Source organism: Panthera onca, chromosome C2, assembly GCF_046562875.1.
Source record: "Panthera onca isolate mPanOnc1 chromosome C2, mPanOnc1 haplotype 2, whole genome shotgun sequence".
NCBI lineage: Eukaryota > Metazoa > Chordata > Mammalia > Carnivora > Felidae > Panthera > Panthera onca.
Window position 1 is genome coordinate 117,868,374 of NC_138347.1, and position 21,651 is coordinate 117,890,024.

The 21,651-nt window shown below is 35.4% G+C and overlaps 1 protein-coding gene across 2 annotated transcripts in view; it reads left to right on the forward strand.

Annotated features, from left to right (window-relative positions):
• PLOD2 (procollagen-lysine,2-oxoglutarate 5-dioxygenase 2) overlaps window positions 1–21,651 on the forward strand; it is a 100,294-nt gene that overhangs the window by 34,357 nt on the left and 44,286 nt on the right. For both annotated transcript variants that reach the window (XM_060638884.3, XM_060638883.3), the window contains exons 2-3: window positions 7,378–7,469; window positions 11,238–11,374. In XM_060638884.3, the coding sequence (XP_060494867.1) occupies window positions 7,378–7,469; window positions 11,238–11,374 (229 nt within the window). The remainder of the gene's footprint in view (window positions 1–7,377; window positions 7,470–11,237; window positions 11,375–21,651) is intronic.

A 21,651-nucleotide genomic window follows, 5' to 3' on the forward strand; every position in this document is an offset into this window, starting at 1 on the left:
ACTGGCAATATTCACCTTCTCTAATCCCACTGCACATCCTGTTAGGGTGACCACATTGTCCTGGTTGGCTCAGGACTTTCCAGGTTTTACAACTGAAATCCCTGTGTTCTGGGAACCACCTTAGTCCTGGGCAGTCTGGAGTGGTTGGTCACCCTACATGCCACCCTTTCTCCCACTACCTCATGGTGTATCTCCTGATTTTCTGTATATCTGTGCATGGTCCAGAGTGGTCTGTGGAAGCTCAGGCATTCATCTGAATGCTGATGTGTAAAGCTGTTCCCTATACAGCATTAGTGGTTGGAGGTTTTTGTTTGTTTGTTTTTTCTTTTCGGTTTTTTTTTTTTTTTTTTTTTTTTTTTTTTTAGTATTCTCATTTCTCCTCCATTTCCTGTGAAAACCCAATGGAATCCTTTGATGTCTCTTTGACACATCCTATTTATTTAGTTTTTTTCTTTGTTGAAATTTTGGCATTAATTGTTCTTGAAGAATCTTCGTTTTGTTTTATTTTTTTTCAACAGTTCCACAAAATAAAATTCGTTTCCTTGCTACCTACATACCTTGGCTTTCGTTTAATTGTCATAGTGTTTGGGTGACCCTGTACTTAAGAAAGCAACAAGATTGTTCAATAAGACCTAGGAAAACCATGTTTTTAGTAATTGGGAATCTTGAGTTCCAGTCCTAGATTGGTTACCACCTAGCTGAACTGCAGGACCCTGGGCAAGCCTTGTTTTTTCTTGAGGTCTTGGTTCCCTCCTCTGTAAAGGAATTGGACTTTGCTAGCTTGTTCATGAGATCACAATTTACAGTACAATAAAATAACTGTCAGTGGAGGAGCATACTGTGATTGCTTTATGTACCAAATACTTCTCTGGAGTGTGTTTGGAGTCTTTTCTATATCTCTCTAGCCTGGCCTCTGAAGCCTGAATCTAATATCTATCCCTTTATCAGATACATAACCAATTAGGCTCATAATATCTTTTTCAGATGAAGAGTTGTTGCCTATAGCTAGAAGCATATTGGGTCTGGCATCCTCAAGGCCATCTGTCCCCAGAATCAACCATTCATTAGGAGGACTCCTAGAATTCAGAATATAAGTCAAACTCATGGCTGTGATTTATTACAGTAAAAGAATATTAAGCAAAATCAGCAGAGGAAAAAGGCACATGGGTCAATCCAGGAAAACCAGATACAGCTTCCAACAGTCCTTTCCCAGTGGAGTCACACAAAATTTGCTTAATTCCCACAGCGACTAGCTGTGACAACACATTGAAATGTTATTTATTAAGAAAGCTCATTAGGGACTCACTGCCCAAGGTTTTTAATGGAGACTGTTCATACAGGCAAGTGCTGTATCAAAATTCCAAACTTCTAGAAAGAAAGCAGGTGTTCAGCATAAGTACATTGTTAGTGCAATTTAGGCACAGTGAACCATTCTTACTGGGAATGGTAGGAACTTCCCCAAATTCAGTTTTCCAGATGGCAGCCAGGGACCAACCTGCAAGCAGGTCTAAGGATAGAAGTTTCAGGCTTGCCAAGTTATCTCGTTTCTACACATGTAATAAAACTCAAAGTTTGCTTCTAGCCTCTTGACTTCTCTCTAGCAAGTAAGTCCACATGAAACGTTGGAAAGAAATGGACTTTGAGGAATAGCGAAAGTTCTACTCCTGGCTTTACTAGTAACTTGTTGAGTGACTTCACTGAAGTTGTTTAACTTTATTTATTTGTTAAAGTTTATTTATTTTTGAGAGTGAGAGAGAGAGAGCAAGCAAGTTGGGGAGGGGCAGAGAGAGGGGGAACAGAGGATCCCAAGCAGGCTCCGTGCTGTCAGCACAGAGCCTGATACAGGGCTCGAACTCAACGAACTGTGTGATCATGGCCTGAACCAAAGTCAGATGCTTAACCGACTGAGCCACCCAGGCACCCCAAATTGTTTAACTTACTTAAAACTAACTTTCTTTACTTTTGAATTGGAGATAATAAAGCTAAAAATCTAGGGATTTTGTTGAAAACAGGTTGCTTTATACACACATCTACATGAAGTGTAGTATTACTTATCCCTGAATCTATTCATCCAACAAATGTGTATTAAGAACCTACTAGGTGCTGAACACTAATAGACCCTGGAGTGTAGTGTTCAGAAAAAGACATCTTGTTAGACATTTAGAGTCAAACGGGGGGGAGAGACTTTAATCTCAAATAATAATCATGAGTGTTAATGTACAATTTGTGCTAAGTTCTCTGAAAGAGAGGTAGACAGTGCAGTGGTCAGGGATGGTCTCTCTAAGGAAATGGCTTATTTCAATAGGCAGTGACTCCATCAAGAGGTCAAGAGGGGAATTAGATAATGACGTAGCATACGCTCTTCTCTGGGTGAGAAGGAGCGAGCATTGTTGGAGAACCAAAAAAGTCCTGGGCAGTTGGAGCAGAGAGAACAAAGGAGGGAGAGGTAATGAATGATATTGGAGAGGGCCACAGTCAAGGACTACATTGAAGTGATAGAGCTTGACCACCATCTTAAGAGCAATGGAAAGCCACTTAAGGGTGTTTAGCAGTGGAATGACATGATTGGATATCTAGGTGTTTTGAAAAGTTCACTCTGGCTGCTTTGTGGAGATATGACTAGAGTGGGTTAAGTGGGTTTAGGAGGCTATTGTAGAAGCCTGGGCTAGTGATGACCATAATTTGAGTTAGTATTATAGCTTGGTTGGAGATGGAGAGACATGTGAACATTTGAGAGGGCATATCTGCATTTTCTTGTTAAAATATTTGAATGAATACTTTTAAGCAGACTGTTTTTATATAGGTTGGGTATGTGTGCTTCAGTCATTACTAGCATCATAAAATCTAGAGTTGGAAGAGATACCAGATTCGTGAGTGTATAACTCTAGTAGAGAAAGAGATGGAGTTATAATCTGCCGAGATTTCACTAATATAGGCCACCTTATCTATGCATCTATTGAGTAGGAATAAGAAGATACTATATATGTAGATATATGTAGACCTTACAGTGTGTCAGCCACTTTGCATATATTAACTAATTTAATTATCACAGCAAACCTGTCAGGCAGGAGCTATTCTTACACACATATTATAGATGAGATACAGATGAGACACACATAGGTGGCCAACTTCTAACAAATAAATGGTAGAGTTGGGATTTGAACCCAGGTATTTGTCTTCAGATTCATATGGCCAACTGCGGTGGCAAACTATGACTCTTAGGCCAAATTTGGCCCATTGTTTTTGTAAAGACAGCCAGAAAACAAATACATACATATATGTATGTTATATGTGTTATATATATGTATATTTATATATAAATATAACATTTAAAAAGTATTTTAAAAAAAGAAAAAATCATGACAGAGATTATATGTGGTCCACAAAGCCTAAAATATTTACAATTTGGCCTTTTACAGTGAAATAGTTTGCTGGCCCCTGCACTATGCTAACCATTACTAAGAAGATACCTTCCTTCAGTAGATCAGTGAGAGTCACTGATCTTTATAGACGAAGGACATATCTGGTCATAAAATGAGTTAGCTGCAGAGTGAAAACAATATACTCATAGGTCCTGTTGTAGAATTATTTTTCTTGATATTTTCCAATTTAAAATTAAGGACTGGTATGACTGTGTAGTTTCTTGGAAAGATAGGAGAGTTATCCTTCAGTATTGGGATCAAAAGCAGCTGGGCTGGTGCTGAGTTACTTAATGTGATGTCTGTCATTAAGATAATGAATTTCGGATGAATTTTATGTGCTGCTTTAGAATTTGGAAACAGGATATATTAACAAAACAGTTTCTATTTTAAACTCATGCTTTGTCTTTGAAAACAAAAATTGCACTAAATATTGATATATTCTGCTCTTTATAAATAACTATTTGGAGAAAAAAGATAGCTCTTATTTTTAAAAACTTTTTTTTAATGTTTATTTATTTTTGAGAGAGAAAGAGACAGAATGTGAGTGGGTTGGGGCAGAGAGACAGGGAGGCACAGAATCTGAAGCAGGCTCCAGGCTCTGAACTGTCAGCACAGAGCCCGACGTGGGGCCCGAACTCATGAGTCGTGAGATCATGACCTGAGCCGAAGTTGGACGCTCAACCGACTGAGCCACCCAGGTGCCCCAAAAGATGGTTCTTTAACAGTGCATTCCCACAGCCCCCAGAAGTGTATTAATAAGAGAGAATATAGCATATTTTGGCATTTTTAAATAAAATGACAACTTGATTTTTGGAGAATTTCTGATATTCACCTGAATTTTTATAGAGTGCTATATATTTAAACACTTCAGTATTTATTAAATCTTACTATAATGATAGGCATTTGGGGGATTATAGAGATGAGGACAGAAGTTTTTGTTTTTTGCCATGATGTGATTTTCACTGATAAATGGTTGTTCTAATCTACCACACTCTGTAGGTGTGTTACATGTTTCTTGCCCATGCAAACTGTATTAATCTATTTTGTAATAGGATCAGACAGTGGCAACAGAGGTTCCATTTGGTCACAGTTGAGGTTCCATTTGCCTTTTCTTTGACACCATTGTAGATTGATTTTGGTAATTGTTGATGGATACCTTTTATTCAAGCTCATTTCCTTGCTCAATCATCTCATATTATCGTTTTGGTTGTGGTGGGTGGATTGAGTGATGTACTCACGATAGTTGCTTAAATTACAATATGGTTTGGTTAGAATTTCTGCTATTTCATCCTTCCTCTTACTTAGATGATTTAGACCATTAAAAGTTTTCTATTGCATATTTTTCTATAATTTTTTTGATTGGAAAATGAGGGATTGTAGATGAAGTTGAACTCTCTTTTAATTGTAGGAGTTTCCAAACATACACAAAAAGAATCCATTTTTAATAGTCATTACATATGGCCAGTCTTGTTTAATCTTTATCCTCCTCCTCCATTGCCTCCCATCAACCTCAGATAATTTTAAAACAAATTGTAAATACTGTATATTATTTCATTGGGTAAATACTTAAGTATGTGTCTCTAAATTATAAGGACTCTAAAAAAGTCAATGCCATTAACATGATAAAAAATTAACTAATTTCTAATGTCAACAAATATCCAATTCATGTTCAGATTTTCCTAATTTTCTCAGAAATACTTTTCTGCAGTTAGTTTTTTAAATCAGGACCCAAATAAAGTTCATGGTTTACATGTGGTTGAATTGTCTCTTAATTCTGTTAATATACTGTATCCGTTTACCTTCCATTTTTTTCCCTTTTGTCACTGATTCTATAGGTTAATTGTGAAATCTAAGTATATATCAAATTTAGGTTAAAGTTTTTGACAAGAAAATTTCATAAATGGTGAAGAAGTTAGACTTTTGAACTGATAAGAAATAAATCTTATTTATAATAAATATATTTATTATATATTATATTTTATATATTATATTACTATAATATTATAGAGTACATTTACAATATTAATATTTATTATATTTATTATATACTATATTTTATAATATAAAATTATATATTAATATATTAATATATAATAAATATACTAATATATTTATTATATATTTATTATAAATAAGACTTGTTTCTTATCACAGTAATGATACTGAATAGCAGATAAAAGGAAACAGAAATTTATATGTAATGCTATGAATCATACATTTTTTAAAAACAAAGTTACTAATTCACTATTTGTTTTTTTTGTAATTAGCAACAATAATGAAACAATAGGAGTCCTTATTTGGCATCAGATTGCCAGACATAGACTACCCATTTTTAATTTGGCTTCTGAGTCATTGGATTAGTGTAACGTTTCTGTCTACTCAGTGGTCTGGCCAACATTACTTTTCCTATTAAGGATGATGAAATCCTTGCTGCTAATTTTATACTGAAAATGGTAAGCGTAAAAATCCATCTAACCAAAATGTAAACTCGTAGATAATTCTTATGACCTATGTATAGAAGGTTAAGATAAGAAAGGTATCTTTAAATACAGTAATTTTATTACAGAGAAAAGAGACTTTAAAGTATGCTCTTTTACTCTTATAAAATCTGGTAGTCTCCATTTTAAAATTTATTGTGAATGGTAACATGTCATATTTTCTTAATCAGTTAAGCCCTGCTTGAAACTTTACAAATTAAATTTTGTTTCTTAAAAAATAACAGCTAATTGGGTATAAATTTTGTTTCTTAAAAAATAGCAGTTAATTGGGTACCCAGATGGTTCAGTCGGTTAGGTGTCTGTCTCTTGATTCGGCTCAGGTCATGATTTCATGGTTTGTGAGTTCGAACTCTACGACAGGCTCGCTGCTGTTAGCATGGAGCCCACTTCAGATTCTCCATCCTCCTCTCTCTGCTCCTCGCCTGCTCGTGTGCGTGCAAGTGTGTGTGTTTGTGTGTGTGTGCGCTTGCCTGCGCGCACTCTCTAAAAAAAAAAAAAAAAAAAGACAACTTGGTCCTTAAAAAAAAATAATTACAAAAGTGTTCTTAAAAAATATTTACTTGCTGCCGTCAACTTTATGAAAATAACTTATTTTTCCTTGAATATTTATTTCTTATAGTGGTGAAAATTGTGTGAGAAATACCTTTTTCCAGAAAAAAATCTAAGGACGTTGATATTTATCTTTATGGAAACGTTTTCCTTTCTTTAGTTGACTAGTGAATGTTTGAATTTATTATTTCTTCATGTGTATTGCACCTATGTATATTTTATTATTTTAATTATTTTTAAAATTTGATGCAAAATTACTTTGATTTATATGAAATTATTTCTAATTGAATTCTGTAATGCATTAGTGCTATTTCCAATAATTGCCTATTGCCTAGCAGACATTTAATACCTTGTGAGTTTTGTGTTATTGGTAACAACATGCAGGTGACAAACGGTACAGCTCAATGCATTGAATGTTATAAAGATGTTGACTTTTGCTTTTTTAGTCCGTGAGTCCTCCTGTGTCCTCAGGTTAAAAGAAATGTCCCAGCACTTTTGATATTTGCTAATATACTTTGTTCTTTTATACATTTTTCTGCATGCCTTTTCCTGATAAGCATTCTCCTTAATAGCTTTTATGGATGTTTTGAATGATTGCTTAAGTCTGCCTCCTCCTACTGACAAATGGTTTTATGTTGGACTGAAAATAATTGTCCATTATAGAATGGTGACTAAAAGCTGTGTATTTACTAGGGCAGCCCTGATTTTGGTTCCTTTATTTGCTAAATAAACAACAACGCAGTGAAGATGATGTATATGTTGTTGTGGCTACTAAGACTTTTCATTACGAAAATGAATAGGAGGTAGGCGGGTAGGTTTAATGACTCTAATCACTGTAGTGGGTTGTAAAGTGGGAGCATTTAACCTCTTGCAAAACCATCTTACGTTAGTCCCTTCTGTCTTTACAGATAAATTATTAGTAATAACTGTAGCAACAAAAGAAAGTGATGGATTCCATCGATTTATGCAGTCAGCCAAATACTTCAATTATACTGTGAAGGTACAGTATATCTTTTAATTCACAGACATGTTAGAATATGTGACTAAAGTACATTTTTCATAAAAATACCAACGATCCTACTGCCACAATCTGCAGTCTACACAAGGAAGTTGAAATTCGGTTACATAATTACTGAGTTTGTGTATATAATTGATTGTTTTAAGGATACATTTTGGCCTTATTCATACTCTGCCACTTAGACAATGATTTCTTCATATTTGCTAATGCTTTATATAAACATCTTCTATGAAACAACAGAAAAATATGTTTATATATATTTATGTTTCTTTTGAGGGGCCATGTACAAGCACAGCATAGCAGATTTGACAGTAGTTTTTTTCATGACTAAGAAGAATTTTTTTTCTATAATGGGTATGTCTATCATAGTATGTTTCTTTGTTTACAGAGAAGGGGAAACATGGCTGTGAAGGGGATACCTTTTCTGTTTCATTATTGAGAGTTGCTTTTCTTGTTGTTTGTTTTAGAGGAATTTGAGAACATTAAAAGTATAAAAGGTTTTTTTTAGAAGACTGATCTCCAGGGGAATATCTCATTGATAAATGATCAGAGGAAACCTGGGGAATTTAGTAGAACTAGTAAACTGAGCTGTGAAAGGCCTGCCTTTTTTATTTACTTATTTATTTTTTTATAGAAATGAGGATCTGTCAGCCAGGTCTTTTCCACAAATAAGAGGCGGATGGGGAGGTATCCCAGGTAGGAAAACAAACCAACCAACAAACTGAAGACATTTACAAAAAAACCAAAAACTAAAAAGCAAAACACACACAAAGAAACAAAAAGCCAACCAAAGAAACAAAAAACAACTTTAACAAAAAAGAAGAAGGAAAGATTGTTTCGCTTAGGGAAAACTGAGCTGTTCTAGTATGTAATGTAGAAGGAAGGTAGTATTCACTTACATAACCCCTAGGAGACTAGGTATGGATGATAATATAAAACAGCTAGTAAAGAGGCTAAACTCTGCTGGAAAAGAGATCTAGTGTTAACAACCAGATATTTATTACAGGATAAATGAGAAGTCTGTTAGACGTCTGTTAGGATAGAGGAGAAATATAGTAGTATTTACTGATGGGAGGCATTATGGAAGTAACAGAGAAATCAGGGTAAAATTATGCCGAATAATACTGAAATACAATGAGGAGGGATCATTAGAGTTCGTACTGGGGAGGGTGTGGGATGTTCCTTATGTGTGAGGCACTGTTTGGAACTTTATATGTGGTATGCTGTTGAAACCATGTATGTTAGATATTACTTGGTTTATGGGTGAGGAAAACTTGCCCCAGGGTATATGGCTATGAAATGTTAAATCTTGGACCTCAGCCCATTTGAGTGATTCTTGCTGTTTTCCCGTTATGAAACGCAGTAGTTCTCAAAGCGTGGACCCCAGACTACCAACATCAGCATCATCTGGGAAATTGTTAGAAAGGAGATGCTCAGGCCCGACATCAGATCTACTGAATCACAAACTCTGCAGTCTGTGTTTTAACAGGCCCTCTACATGATTCTGATGCACACTGAAGTTTGACATACTGATAGAGTGGAAAGAAAATAGAAAATAGAGCTTAGCATAGTGCACTGCACAGAATAGGCTCTTGGATATGGCTGGGCCTGGTATTAGTGCAGTATTGGAGAAGCCCAGAGGGTTTTAGAATGGAAGTGTAGCAAATCATGGGCCATAGGAGGCCAGTTTTTAGGGTAAAAACTAATAGTTCTACCAGACCAATAATTCTCCTAGACTAGCCCCAGTATGAATCCAGATACATGTCAGTTTTGAGTTTTCTTGTTAGCACTTGTCCCCAACCTGCAGTAGAGTAGTGAGTGCAGTGATGAAGATCTGAGGCTGGGAGCCCTATGGACTTTGCCAGCAGAGTTTTTATTTGGTTCAATGTTTAGCAAAGTTGGAGCTAATGTTTATTTTCTAACAAGCAACAAAACTAAAAGGCAGCCTACTGAACGGGAGAATATATTTGCAAATGATACATCTGATAAAGGGTTAGTGTCTCAAATATATAAAGAACTGATACAGCTCAACACCCAAAAAACAAATAATGCAATTAAAAAATTGGCAGAAGTCACGAACAGACATTTCTCCAAATGAGACATACCGATGACCAACAGACATATGAAAAGATGTTCAGCATCACTAATCATCAAAGAAATGCAGCTCAAAACCACAATGAAATACCACCTCACACCTGTCAGAATGGCTAAAATCAAAAACATTAAGTGTTGGGGATGATGTGGAGAAAAAGGAATCCTCTTGCATGGTAAATGTAATATAAACTTGGAATGCAAACTGGTATAGCCACTGTGAGAAACGCTGGGAAGTTTCCTCAAAAAATTAAAAATAGAACTACCTTACGACCCAGTAAATACTACTACTGGGCGCTTACCCCCCAAATACAAAAACACTAATTCAAAGAGATACATGTACTTCTGTGTTTATAGAAGCATTATTTACAGTAGCCAAACTGTGGAAACAGCCCAGTATCCATTGATAGATAAATGGATAAAGAAGGTGTGGTAATTATATATAATGGAATATTATTCATCCATAAAAAAGAATTAAATCTTGCCATTTGCAGCAACATAGAGCTAGAGAATATAATGCTAAGAGGAATAAGTTAGTCAGAGAAAGACAAATACCATATGATCTCACTCGTATGTAGAATTTAAAAAACAAAACAAATAAACAAAGGAAAAATAAAAATGAGAGAAAGACAAACCAAGAAATAGACTCTTAAGTATAGAGAACAAACTGATGGTTACCAGAGGGGAGGTGAGTGAGGGGTGGGGGAAATAGGGGATAGAGATTAAAGTGTACCCTTATCATGGGGAAAATAAATAAAATAGTGCATAAATAAATTAAGAAATAAAGTCCATTTTGTCTATTACCTATCTTAGATATAAAAAATTATTCTCTAAATTTATTTTACCCTTTCTCTTGTGTTTAATTTCATTCTCCCTTAATTTCACAAATCTCCTAGTAAGATCATTATCTTGGGAACATCAGAATTTGTGATGGAATTAAAATTCAGGGTGTGTGTGTGGCGGAGGGGAACCTATACTTGCTGCTCCCTCACAGCCAGGTGTGGTTCCGTGTACTTCCAATATGGGAGACAGCTACTGAGGCTGAGGCAGACGGTGAGGAGAACAGCTACAAGTTTAGCTCTGATTAATTGTGCTTAGGCAATTCCTTGCATTAATGAATTGTTATTAAGTTTTTGAGGGCAATGTAAATTTAAACTTTATAAAGTAAAGAAGGTGACATCTGACCTGATGCCCTCTGTGTTTCCTTGAACAGCTGATTTGCTTCAGTAGGTAAATCACTTAAGAGTCCTGTCCAAAACCCTTCTGGACTTGGCTTTGGTGTTCATCATACAGATTTCCTGTCAGATTGAAAAGCATTATGGGAAGTTTCTGTATTTTCTTGTTCACTTTAGTCTGAACAAGTAGAAATAAGATATGAGAAATATTTTCCGTGCTCCTTACCCCCTTGACCTCCTTGGATTAGATTCTACTTTTGAAATGGTAAAATCAGGAATGACATTTTATGGGATGGATAACATTGAAGAATCAAGACCTGAACTAGGCATCAAGTGTTTTTTCTCTGTAGCATCATGATTTAGTGATTTAGTGAAATGTTTGAAGAGTGGATACTGTGTAATATTGTACAAGTTGCTGATGACTTCTGTGATACTGCTATAACTTGAGTTTTGCTCAGTAACAAAATGTTGATTTCATTTATAGGTCCTTGGTCAAGGAGAAGAGTGGAGAGGTGGTGCTGGAATTAATAGTATTGGAGGGGGCCAAAAAGTGAGATTAATGAAAGAAGTCATGGAACATTATGCTAATCAAGAGGATTTGGTTGTTTTGTTTACTGAATGGTAAGAGAAATAACTTACGAATTTTTAAGGCTACATTAAATTATTATTAAAAAGCTGAAATTCATATTTGCAGATTATTTTTATTTTATTCACAAGGAATCATTAACTTAAAAAGTAGATTTTACTCATAATTAGAAAACCATCATCTAACATAGTTGTGTAATGCATCAAATCTAATGACTTACCATAAGCAACAATGAGAAAATACAGCATGAGCTAGCATTTTTGTGAAATCCGTGTTTTAATCCTGACTTGAGATGGAAGAAAGATCATGTTGAGGTTTTCTGTTGAGGAAAATAACTCAGTGGGTCCTGGCTGACCAGGAGGAAACGGATCATGAAAAGTTATAAGTGAGAAATAATAAAGTCTATTTTTAAGGAAGAAAAGTCTTTTCAGTGTGTGAGTATCTTTTTGTATACTGTTTTATTTTCCTTCTCCTTGATTTGGAATGCCCACTGTCCTCTTTTACCTTCTTTCTGCATGTTTTTATAATGTCAGATTGTCATGAGTCATTAGTGTTTGCTACTTTCTTTCTTCCATTTTCTTCACCTTTTTATTTTTATGTTTTGGTCATTAATTGCTTATTTCAAATCCCCATGCATTTTCTCCTCTAACTTAGGAAAGCTTATTTGAATCTCTTCCTCAGTTTGAAAATCCCAAACCATTACTACTGCAGATAAAAGTAAGAGTAATGTATTTCATACAAATATGTATATAAGAAAGGCATAAATTTTGAAATGAAAATAGACATAATAAAGTCCCGCTGCCATGAACCATTAAAAGTTTTGAGAAGGTCTACATTACTTGCTTCTTTAGAATTTCCTTAATATCTTTTTTTTTTAAAGTTTCTTTATTTCTGAGAGAGAGAGAGTGAGAGAGAACGAGCTAGTATGAGCGGGGGAGGAATAGAGAGAGGGAGACACAGAATCCAAAGCAGGCTCCAGGCTCCGAGCTGTCAACACAGACCCAGATGTGGGGCTCGAACTCATGAACCGAGAGATCATGATCTGAGCCAAAGTCAGACGCTTAACTGACTGAGCCACCCAGGTGCCCCATAGAATTTCCTTAATATCTTGGAGGAAAAAAAATAAAGTTCTGCTTATAGCTAACCTCTTCTTACAACACGAGATGTAGGATAGCTGGTGTCAGCTTAAGTACTGGGAATTTTTATACAGAATCTATTATTATATATATATTTACCTTTGGAAAAGAGTAGAAAGCTCACAATAACTGTTTAGATTAAATATTGAGTATGTTTTGGTTTAAAAGTATGGCGGAGGAGCGCCTGGGTGGCTCAGTTGGTTAAGCGTACAACTTCGGCTCTGGTCCTTATCTCTTGGTTTGCTAGTTTGAGCCCCGCATTGGGCTCTGTGCTGACAGCTCAGAGCCTGGAGCCTGCCTCAGATTCTGTTTGTCTCCTTCTCTCTCTGCCCCTCCCCCACTCATGCTCTCTCTCCATCTCTCAAAAATGAATAAACATTTAAAAATTAAAAAAAAAAAACAAACTTAAAACATGGTGGACTTCAAATAGCCAATTTGGTCAGCTTGAACTTGCCACATGTACGTTTTGATTTTCATTTCGAGGCAAATTCTCCTTGTACAAGTTACCACATATGAGCCAGTAATGGTTGTAGGTTCTTAAGCCTCCTTTTGTGTTTTCGGAAGAACCTCTTTCCTTCTACCTTTACCCTTCTGTCCCACTCCACCTCCCCCATCCCCCAATCCAGGACTTAGCCTTGGGAAAAATTGGTTTAATAAGGTGCCAGTTTGTTTTTCTTAAGGAAAGGGATACTTCGAGATATCTGAAAGCTGCCTGCAGTTGCATTTATTTATTTAGATGATATTTTAAGACCCAGCATGACAAAGAGACAACAGTAACATTTTAAATGGAAGACTTGTGTGTCAGGCACTGTTAGTGTTTGGGATATATCAGTGAACCAAACAGACAAAATTTCTGACACTTTCCTCTGTGAAAACAGCCAGGTAACTGAAAATATGCAGACCCAACTCAGCCGAGCCACTGTCTGAGAAGGATCGGTAACATGTTCTCTATCTTCACCCAGCATGTCTGTTCTGCTGGAAGAGCCTAGGGATCATGAGAAAGTAACTGAGGTAAAGAGGGATGGGCAGGTGCTGCCACGTTAGAGCTTTTTTCTCCTCTTATTTATTTGCTTAAACAGCACCCTTTAAAAAAAGTGTCATGTACAGAGTGATGAATATAGTTGAAAATTATGCATAATCTAAGGTCTGAGAGAAATGGATAAGGCTATTTTTAAATTACTTGAACTAGGATACCCGTTCTGTAACAAAACTGCTAATCTCCTAATTAAGTTTACCTTTGGTCAAAGGTAGAATTCAGAAAGGTAGAATTATTAATTTTTTTATAAATCAAATTCCTGTTTCTTGTGTGGTTTTCTTTTCTTTTAAATATTTTTTTATTAGAGAGCAATAGCGGGGGGAGGGGCCGAGAGAGAGGGAGAGAATCTTAAGCAGGCTTCATGCTCTGCACCTAGCCTGACACAGGGCTCCATCCCATAATCCTGGGATCCTGACCTGAGCCGAAATCAAGTCAGACACTTAACCACGTGAGCCATTCAGGTGCCCCTTAGGTGGTTTCCTTAGGACAACTCAACTGTAATAATTCGTTTTATGGAAGCATAGGTCACCACTGTATGAAAACATACAAATATTTATGTACTTAATGGTTTGTATAGTTTGGATAGGCTTTGTCAAAAAAACCTCTCTCAAGGTATAAATTGTATACCATTACATACACTCATTTTAAGTGTAAAACTCAATGATTTTTAGTCATCTTAGAGTTGTGCAATTATCATCACTTCTCAATTTTAGAGCATTTCTAACACCTCCAAATAATCCCTTGTGTTTGTTTAGACACGCTCTTGTGAATTAATTTGGGAACAATTTTATAACACTGCCTCCATGGGAATATGTATTCTAAACTGACTTTTGGATGAAAATTTAAAATTAGAGACAAGATGTTTATAAATGTACTATATAGAGTAAGATTTATCATATTTAATTTAGATAAAAACAAGTATTTGGCAAGGGTTTGCGTTCTTAAAATGAAAATTGAAGCTATCCATATGAGAAAGTACCATAAACTTTTTTTCAGGTTATTTGATGCTGGAGTGTGTGTGTGTGTGTGTGTGGGTGTGTGTGTGTTAATATAAATTAGATGGTTTGTAAAGCTGACCATCTCTCCTTGATTAGATGAATTTATTTAATGTAATTGTAATGGATAATTCCAATCATAATGAATTTGATGACTTTTAATGGATGGAGTGCAATGAGTTCTTTTGGACTAGGCTCATGAAGATTTTGAGGACAAATATTGTAACTTGATAGCTGCACATTCCCGTATGGAGAAGAATTATTCCACAAAGATTTTATAATTCACCTTAATCAAAGTAACTGAGCACTTTGAGTTTTAATACAAGGTACATTGCATTACTTTTAGAATTACCTTGTAAATTATGTATTTCTTTTACTTCAGTCACATTGAAGACAGATGGTCAGGCCTAATTATTATTATATAGTAGGTAGTATTTTTTTTAAATAATATGTAGGCCAGTAAGTAACAAAAAGTGTTTTATTGTGAGTGATACAAATTGAATATCCCCACAAGTTTGCTCTGTACTAGATATAATAAAATATAAACCAGCCAGAGTCCAGACCCCAGAATACGCATGTGGTGGAATTCTATTTTGGGTGTCAGTATCTAATAAAACTTTAGTTATTTGTTTTATTTTTTTCTTATACATTTGAGAAAATTCTTTAGAAGAAAAGTTGTTAGAAATAAAGGTGATGTAATTATTTTGTTTTGAATTTGGACTGAGCATAAATTTCTGTTTTTTGGTGATGAATATAATGCCATTAATCAGAATGCTGATGGGCTACATTTTGAAAGACTCCTAATATATGAAATATTTAAAAGATATATTCAGGGGTGGTTATTGGCCTCACCAAAAGGAATATTTCCTCTATTAAAATAACTACCCAAGGATTTGGGTATATAGAAACTGCTTGGTTCATTAAAGTATTTGTTTAAAGATGATTAACTAAATGATTTTGAGGTAAGATAAAGGAATTGACTTTGCAGTTTATAAGCTCTTACTCACTAAAGATTGCAGTAAGGAAGATTGAATTTAAAAAACTAGAATGGTAGTTACTGTTATAACGCAAAAGTTGATATAGAATTAAAATGAATATAAAGTAAAGCCTCTGGCCTGGGAAATTGATCCAGGATAAAGGGCACTGGCTGAAAATCCAGGAATAATCTTAGTCACAGATTCTTTTCTGTTAACATATATGCCTTACCCCTTGTATATTGCTAGCTTCCATGTACCTTGCATGTTGAATTGTAATTGTCCTTATTTCCAGACAGTGAGGCTGAGGGCTGTACCTGATTTAAATATTGTCTGGCTAAACAGCAAGGTATCGATAAATATTCGGTAACAGGAACTGGCATTAAAAGAGCAAGAAACAGATCTTAGAAGAAATATGGTAGATACTTTGAAACTGCTTTTAAAGATAGATTTTCTTCATTCGTTTGGAGATACTAAAACGATTGGCGAAGGCCAAGAAGTGTCCAAATTTTCTAGATCTCAAAGGTTGCAATTACTTAAAAAAAATGAATTTTGATTGTCAGAAGCCATGAAAATAATGATGTTGTTGTTGCTGATCTTTCCCATGTAAGCTAATGTTTGTTTCTTTGGCTCCTAATTAAATATTATTTTGCTGAAAAAGTAAGATAAGTGGACAGATTATTTTACTTTGTATTTAGTACACGTGTCTTGAGTACAAACTATGATCTAGGCATTAAAGTTAACACTGCAAAAAAAAGAGAGAAACACAGATCCCATGCTCAAAGAATTCTCATATTATGCTAATTCTGCAAACAAAACTGAACAAATCTAATTTGTAAGAAATAATATGATTTCAGAAAAACTTGCATATTGACATAATCTTTTTAGAATCATTTACTTTTAGAAAATTGTCAAGGATTATGTTTTATTATATCATTCTGCTAATTGTTTATAAAATTGTTTTATATAAGTCATATAAGTCATAAGTATCATTATGTGTATTAATTCTACAGATGACCAGATCCTATCTTATTTTATTCTATGAAATAAATATTTTATACTTTTCATAGCTCGTTACATACCCAGTATGTATAAAATGCCTGCATTTTATATTGTCTTACATAGTTTATTCAGAAGATAGAAAAAAAATTTTCTGAAAGCAAAGCTTTTCAAGTATGATGGCTATAATTTTAACCAACTACGGCAGATTTATTTGATGGACTCCTCCTTCCTGTCAGCGATGACAATTTAATTGTGCAGACATAAAGAACCTAGTTATTAGCGATGGACAACATTTCATTATATTAGTATGAAAGAAAGCCAAAATACATCAGAGTTCTTAGTTTGAGTACTGCTTTTTTCTTTTTTCCTTTTTTGAAGGAAAGATTAAAATCATTAGCTGTCATGTAAATATATTGCACGGTCTTCTGGCTTACCCAGAATAGCCTGAAATATGTTTAGGAATTATGTAGGAAATGAGTGACTTTTGTTTTTTTCAGATTGTTCACATGTTCTTGTTAATTTGTACTGAGTATATTAATTGGTGTGTTGGAATGAGGAAGAAATAAATTGTACACAAAAGAAGCATTGGATGTTTATATATATGTATATATCATCTGTCTCTCGATTGATATGTATAATCTTGTATGCACTAACTTGCCTGACTATATGTGTTTGTATATATAATATATAATATATAATATATAATGCATATGTATAATTTTTCCCCGAACCAGATTGCCTGCTCCTTGAAGTTTGTTCTTTTGAGTAAACATGTATCTGTTATGTGCAAAATACAGTGCTGGTCGTGTGGTTGGAACTGGAGTTGGGGCGGGGGGGCGGCAAGTGCTGAGTGGGACAGAGATCTTGTCCCCTGGATATATTTTTCTATCCATACATAGCTCTGTATATGTTGTATCTGGCATGCTGGAGCTGCATAATAAATGTTGGCGATTTTTAAGTCTTTTTCCCCCTCATTGATTTAGTGAATACTTGCTGTGTACTAAGTATGTGTCAGATTTGAAAGTTCTAACGTTACAGAGATAAACTTAAGCATTATTTAAAAGTAGAAGGAAAATTGTCACTTACTTAATCATCTCTTAACTACTGATTTTAGCAATAAGGAGACTGACCCAGAAAAGCGAGTGGCGGTGCCTCGAGCTATGGCAGCTTGAGCTACTTTGACGTCTTGCCACCATTCCTACCTTGGCTGCCTTCTCTGTTAGGTGTTACTCCTAGCCGTTCTCAGGAAACAGTCTGGAGAAAATGACTCTCTAGCTAAGCAGTGTCCTGACTGACTCCTGCCTCTACCCAGCCTCAGTAGGAATACTGTACAGGAAATGAAAGTAGATACCATTTGAAGGAAAATGCTCCCAGAATTATTTGTTTTTTAAAAGAGTACCTGCTTTTTAAGAAGAGCTAATTCCTACCCTTTCCTTCAAAATTCCTATTGTAAAATGTATTTATCATTTTATACTATGATTTTATTGTAATTTATTTTGCAAGTTCAACAGGGTTGACATTGTTAAAAATATTCATTCATTCATTCATTCATTCATTCATTCTTTTTAAATAGGCTCCATACCCAATGTGGGATTTGAACTCATGAATGAACCTGAGATCAGGAGTCATAAGCTGTACCAACTGAGCCAGCCAGACATCTCCTGGTTGACATTTTAACTTTTTTTTGTGAGGGGAGAGAGAGAGAAGGAGTGATCTCGTAGCATCAGTTTGCAGTATTATCTATGAAAATACAGATAGGTATTTAAGATGAGGACATGATTAAAGGCAGAAGTACCAGGTGCGTTGCTCCTTGTGTGCTTTGGTTTCATTAGACTAGCTGGTAAGAGATTGAATGCTTATAACTTTTGGCTTAAGCGTATGTCCATGATGATGAAGAAAGTGTTGTACTCAGGAGGAACAAATAAAACTAGGGAACACTTGTATTGCTTTCTTTTCTGGCTACCCAGTAGCTTTTGCTTCTTACTAAGACTTGGGATGACTCATTCATTCATGTGTTTATTCATTTGTTCAACAAATATTTATTGACTGTCTCCCAGATACAAAGCTAGAGGAATACACAGGTGAATAACGATGCGGATCTGGCATATGAAGAAAGAACAGGCAATCTAGTATAAGATAGGCAGTCCCAGTGTGAAGAGCAAGAAATAAAATGTTTCATGAAATGAGAAGGGAAAAGATCTGTCGGAACTAGAAGGAAGGAAAGGGTCTCTTCTATTTAGGTGAATCAAATAGAAGTTTTTAAAGGAGGGGAGATTTGAAATGGGAATGCTTTGGACCCGACTGGGAGAAGATGTGCTAAGCAGATGGAAACATCTTGAGAAAATACGCGAATGACAGATCAAATAGTTCAGTTTGGTTTCGGAACAGGTTACTTAATGGAAAGTTATTGTGACGCTGATTCTTTTAGACTTTACTCTGTAGGCCAGGTGCTGGTAAGCCAGGGGCCAGACCACTGCTTGTTTTTATAAATAGTTTTATTGGAACACAGCTATGGTCATTGTTTCTGGCTGCTTTTGCACTACAACAGCAGAATTGAGTCCTTGCCATGGAGACCATATTGCCCTCAAAGCCAAAATTATTTTCTGTAAAAGGCTAGATAGTAAATATTTGCAGAGTCCTGCTTTAGACCTAGTTGTGAACTACTGATCCAGCCTGGGGACTAGCACAGAATGATTTTCAGGAGAGTTTGTCCGTGAGTCCTTATCAGAAGTGAGGAGATAGGTAACGCAGAGGCTTGTAGGGTTTTGGAATTAATCTAGTCCAGTGTCTTCTAGAAAGGGTGGAGAAGATTTGAATGCTAAATAGATTAAATAGATGGAGTCAATAGGATTTGGTGAAATATTTGATTCGAGAGGGCATAGAAAGGGAGGAGGTAAGGCTGGATGAAAGATTTTCAGCTTGGGCGACTGTGTGGTTGATGGTGCCACAGAAACAGGGAACACAGAAGGGCAAACACTTGTAAAAGTTTGAATGACCTGTTAGAGATAGAATGCTGACATGTCTGTTAGAGAACTCAGTATGACCACATAAGGTGGGACCTTATGGTTTTTGCAGGACCCAGGAATATTTACCACAGTTAACTATGGAAAATTTTATTTTATTTTTCGTATTTAAATGGACCAAATTCCTGTGAGAATTATTTTTATGACCGTTGCGCATTTTAAAAATTTTGATTATTTGGGTTGTTGTGGCCAACGTAATTTTAAGTAGAAAAACTTTCTTGCCGTTTGAAAAGTTTTAAATCAATTCAGAGAACTGTTCGAAAATCCTTAAACATGGAAATAACAATGCCACTAAAATAAAATGGGAAAGTTTTAGCTACCTAAATTTTTATTCAGAGTTAAATTCTCACTTCAATTGTGTGAACATAATCTTTGCCTTTACATTTTGCTTTAAAATAATTATTTTTGGGGGGTGCCCGGGTGGCTCAGTCAGTTGTGTTCAACTCTTTTTGGTTTTAGCTCAGGTCATGATCTCATGGTTCGTGAGTTTGAGCCTTGCATCGGTCTCTGTGCTGCCGTTGTGGAACTTGCTTGGGATTCTCTCTCCCTCTCTCTGCCCCTCCCTGACTCAGGCTGTGTCTGTCTCTCTCAAAATAAATAAATAAGCTGAAAATAATTATTTTGTGTTATAAAGGTAATGCTTGCTTATCAACTACTAAATCATAAAAGTAGAAGTTGCTACAACTCCCTTTCAAGCTACTGGATTCTGCTAATAGTTTCAGATAGATGGGGTAGATACTATAGTCTTCACTAGGTTTATAAAGACAGAAAATATTCACTTTCCAAATGTGCATTTCTACCTCTGAAGATGTGATGCTACCTACAAAATTTCTGAATCCGTTGGCCCAAGTCTCCCAATCATGTGATTCTCTGACATAATAATCCCTTTTTTCCATCTCTAGGCAATGTGTTGGGAGTCTTCTGCAACTTGAAGGGCAGTCTGTGTCTCAGAAGGTTTGATTTATTTGTCTTGCCTCTCATGGCTGAATTACCCATGACACTGGTCTTCTTTCCTACTTCAGGAAAGTAAGATAGGATTCGTGGTCAAATCTAAAGTGGTCATGCTGAGGAACTAAGTTGTACTTATTTATAAGAAAAAGAGGAAATAGATGTATTTTTATAAATATTATTTTGTACAGTTAGATTAATTCAGCTTTTTCAATCAACAGGCAGGGAGAATATAGTTTGAGGTTTTAGTCAGAACACATGTATTCTGATTTAAAATTTATCTTAGCATATGTGTATATAAAAATAAAATTATTATAAACTACAGATTGGTGTGAACTTAAAAGTGAGTTTTCCTCCTGCCTCTCCCGTTATTACAGTCCCTTTCATCTAGTAACAATAATGTTAATTTTTAACTTTATTGAGTGCTTATAACATGCCATGAGTTGTTCTTTTTTATTCAGTAACTTGATGAGATAGGTACTGCCCTCCTCCCCCATTTTATACATAAAGAAATTAAAGCATTAAGAATTTAAGTAGCTTGTCTAAGGTTACTCAGCACATGGCAGAGCTGAAATTAGACACACAGCTAGAAGACTTCAAACTGTATGCTCTGAGTCCCTTCATGATTATGTTATTAATAGTATTAGCAGAAGCTTGCCTATTGATTCTGGAAGAAAGAAGCCATGTATGGAAAGGTATAGATATAGATAAGTTTTAATTTTGAGATGATATTTTCTGTAACAAATAAAAACAAATCATAAAATTTAAATTTTCTAGAACAATATAAAAATGAAAAGAAGTAGTCTACGTCTCTGATCCCAACCTTATGTTCTCTTTCTAAAAAACTTGGCTAAAAAACTTCACTAAAAAACTTACTAAGTGTAGTTGCACATTAGTAACATTTTAACTCTCGTGTGTTTTGTTTAGTTTTGTTTAAGACTCAGAAGTGTACTATATGGTGAGGGTTTGTGTGTGTCGAGTACTTTTTACTTGTAAAGTGTAGTTCACCGTGAAGGGTAAAGAGAGGAAAGGAACAGAGGGAAGGCAACTTCCTTTTTAAAGTACAGGATCTGGAGATTACAGAAGCACACCACTTCCACTCACATTCCGCTGGACAGACTTAGACATGTGCCCACATCTAGCTTCAGAGTAGTCTTTAATAAGGTGACCATGTGCCCAGTTAACACAGGGGGATTCC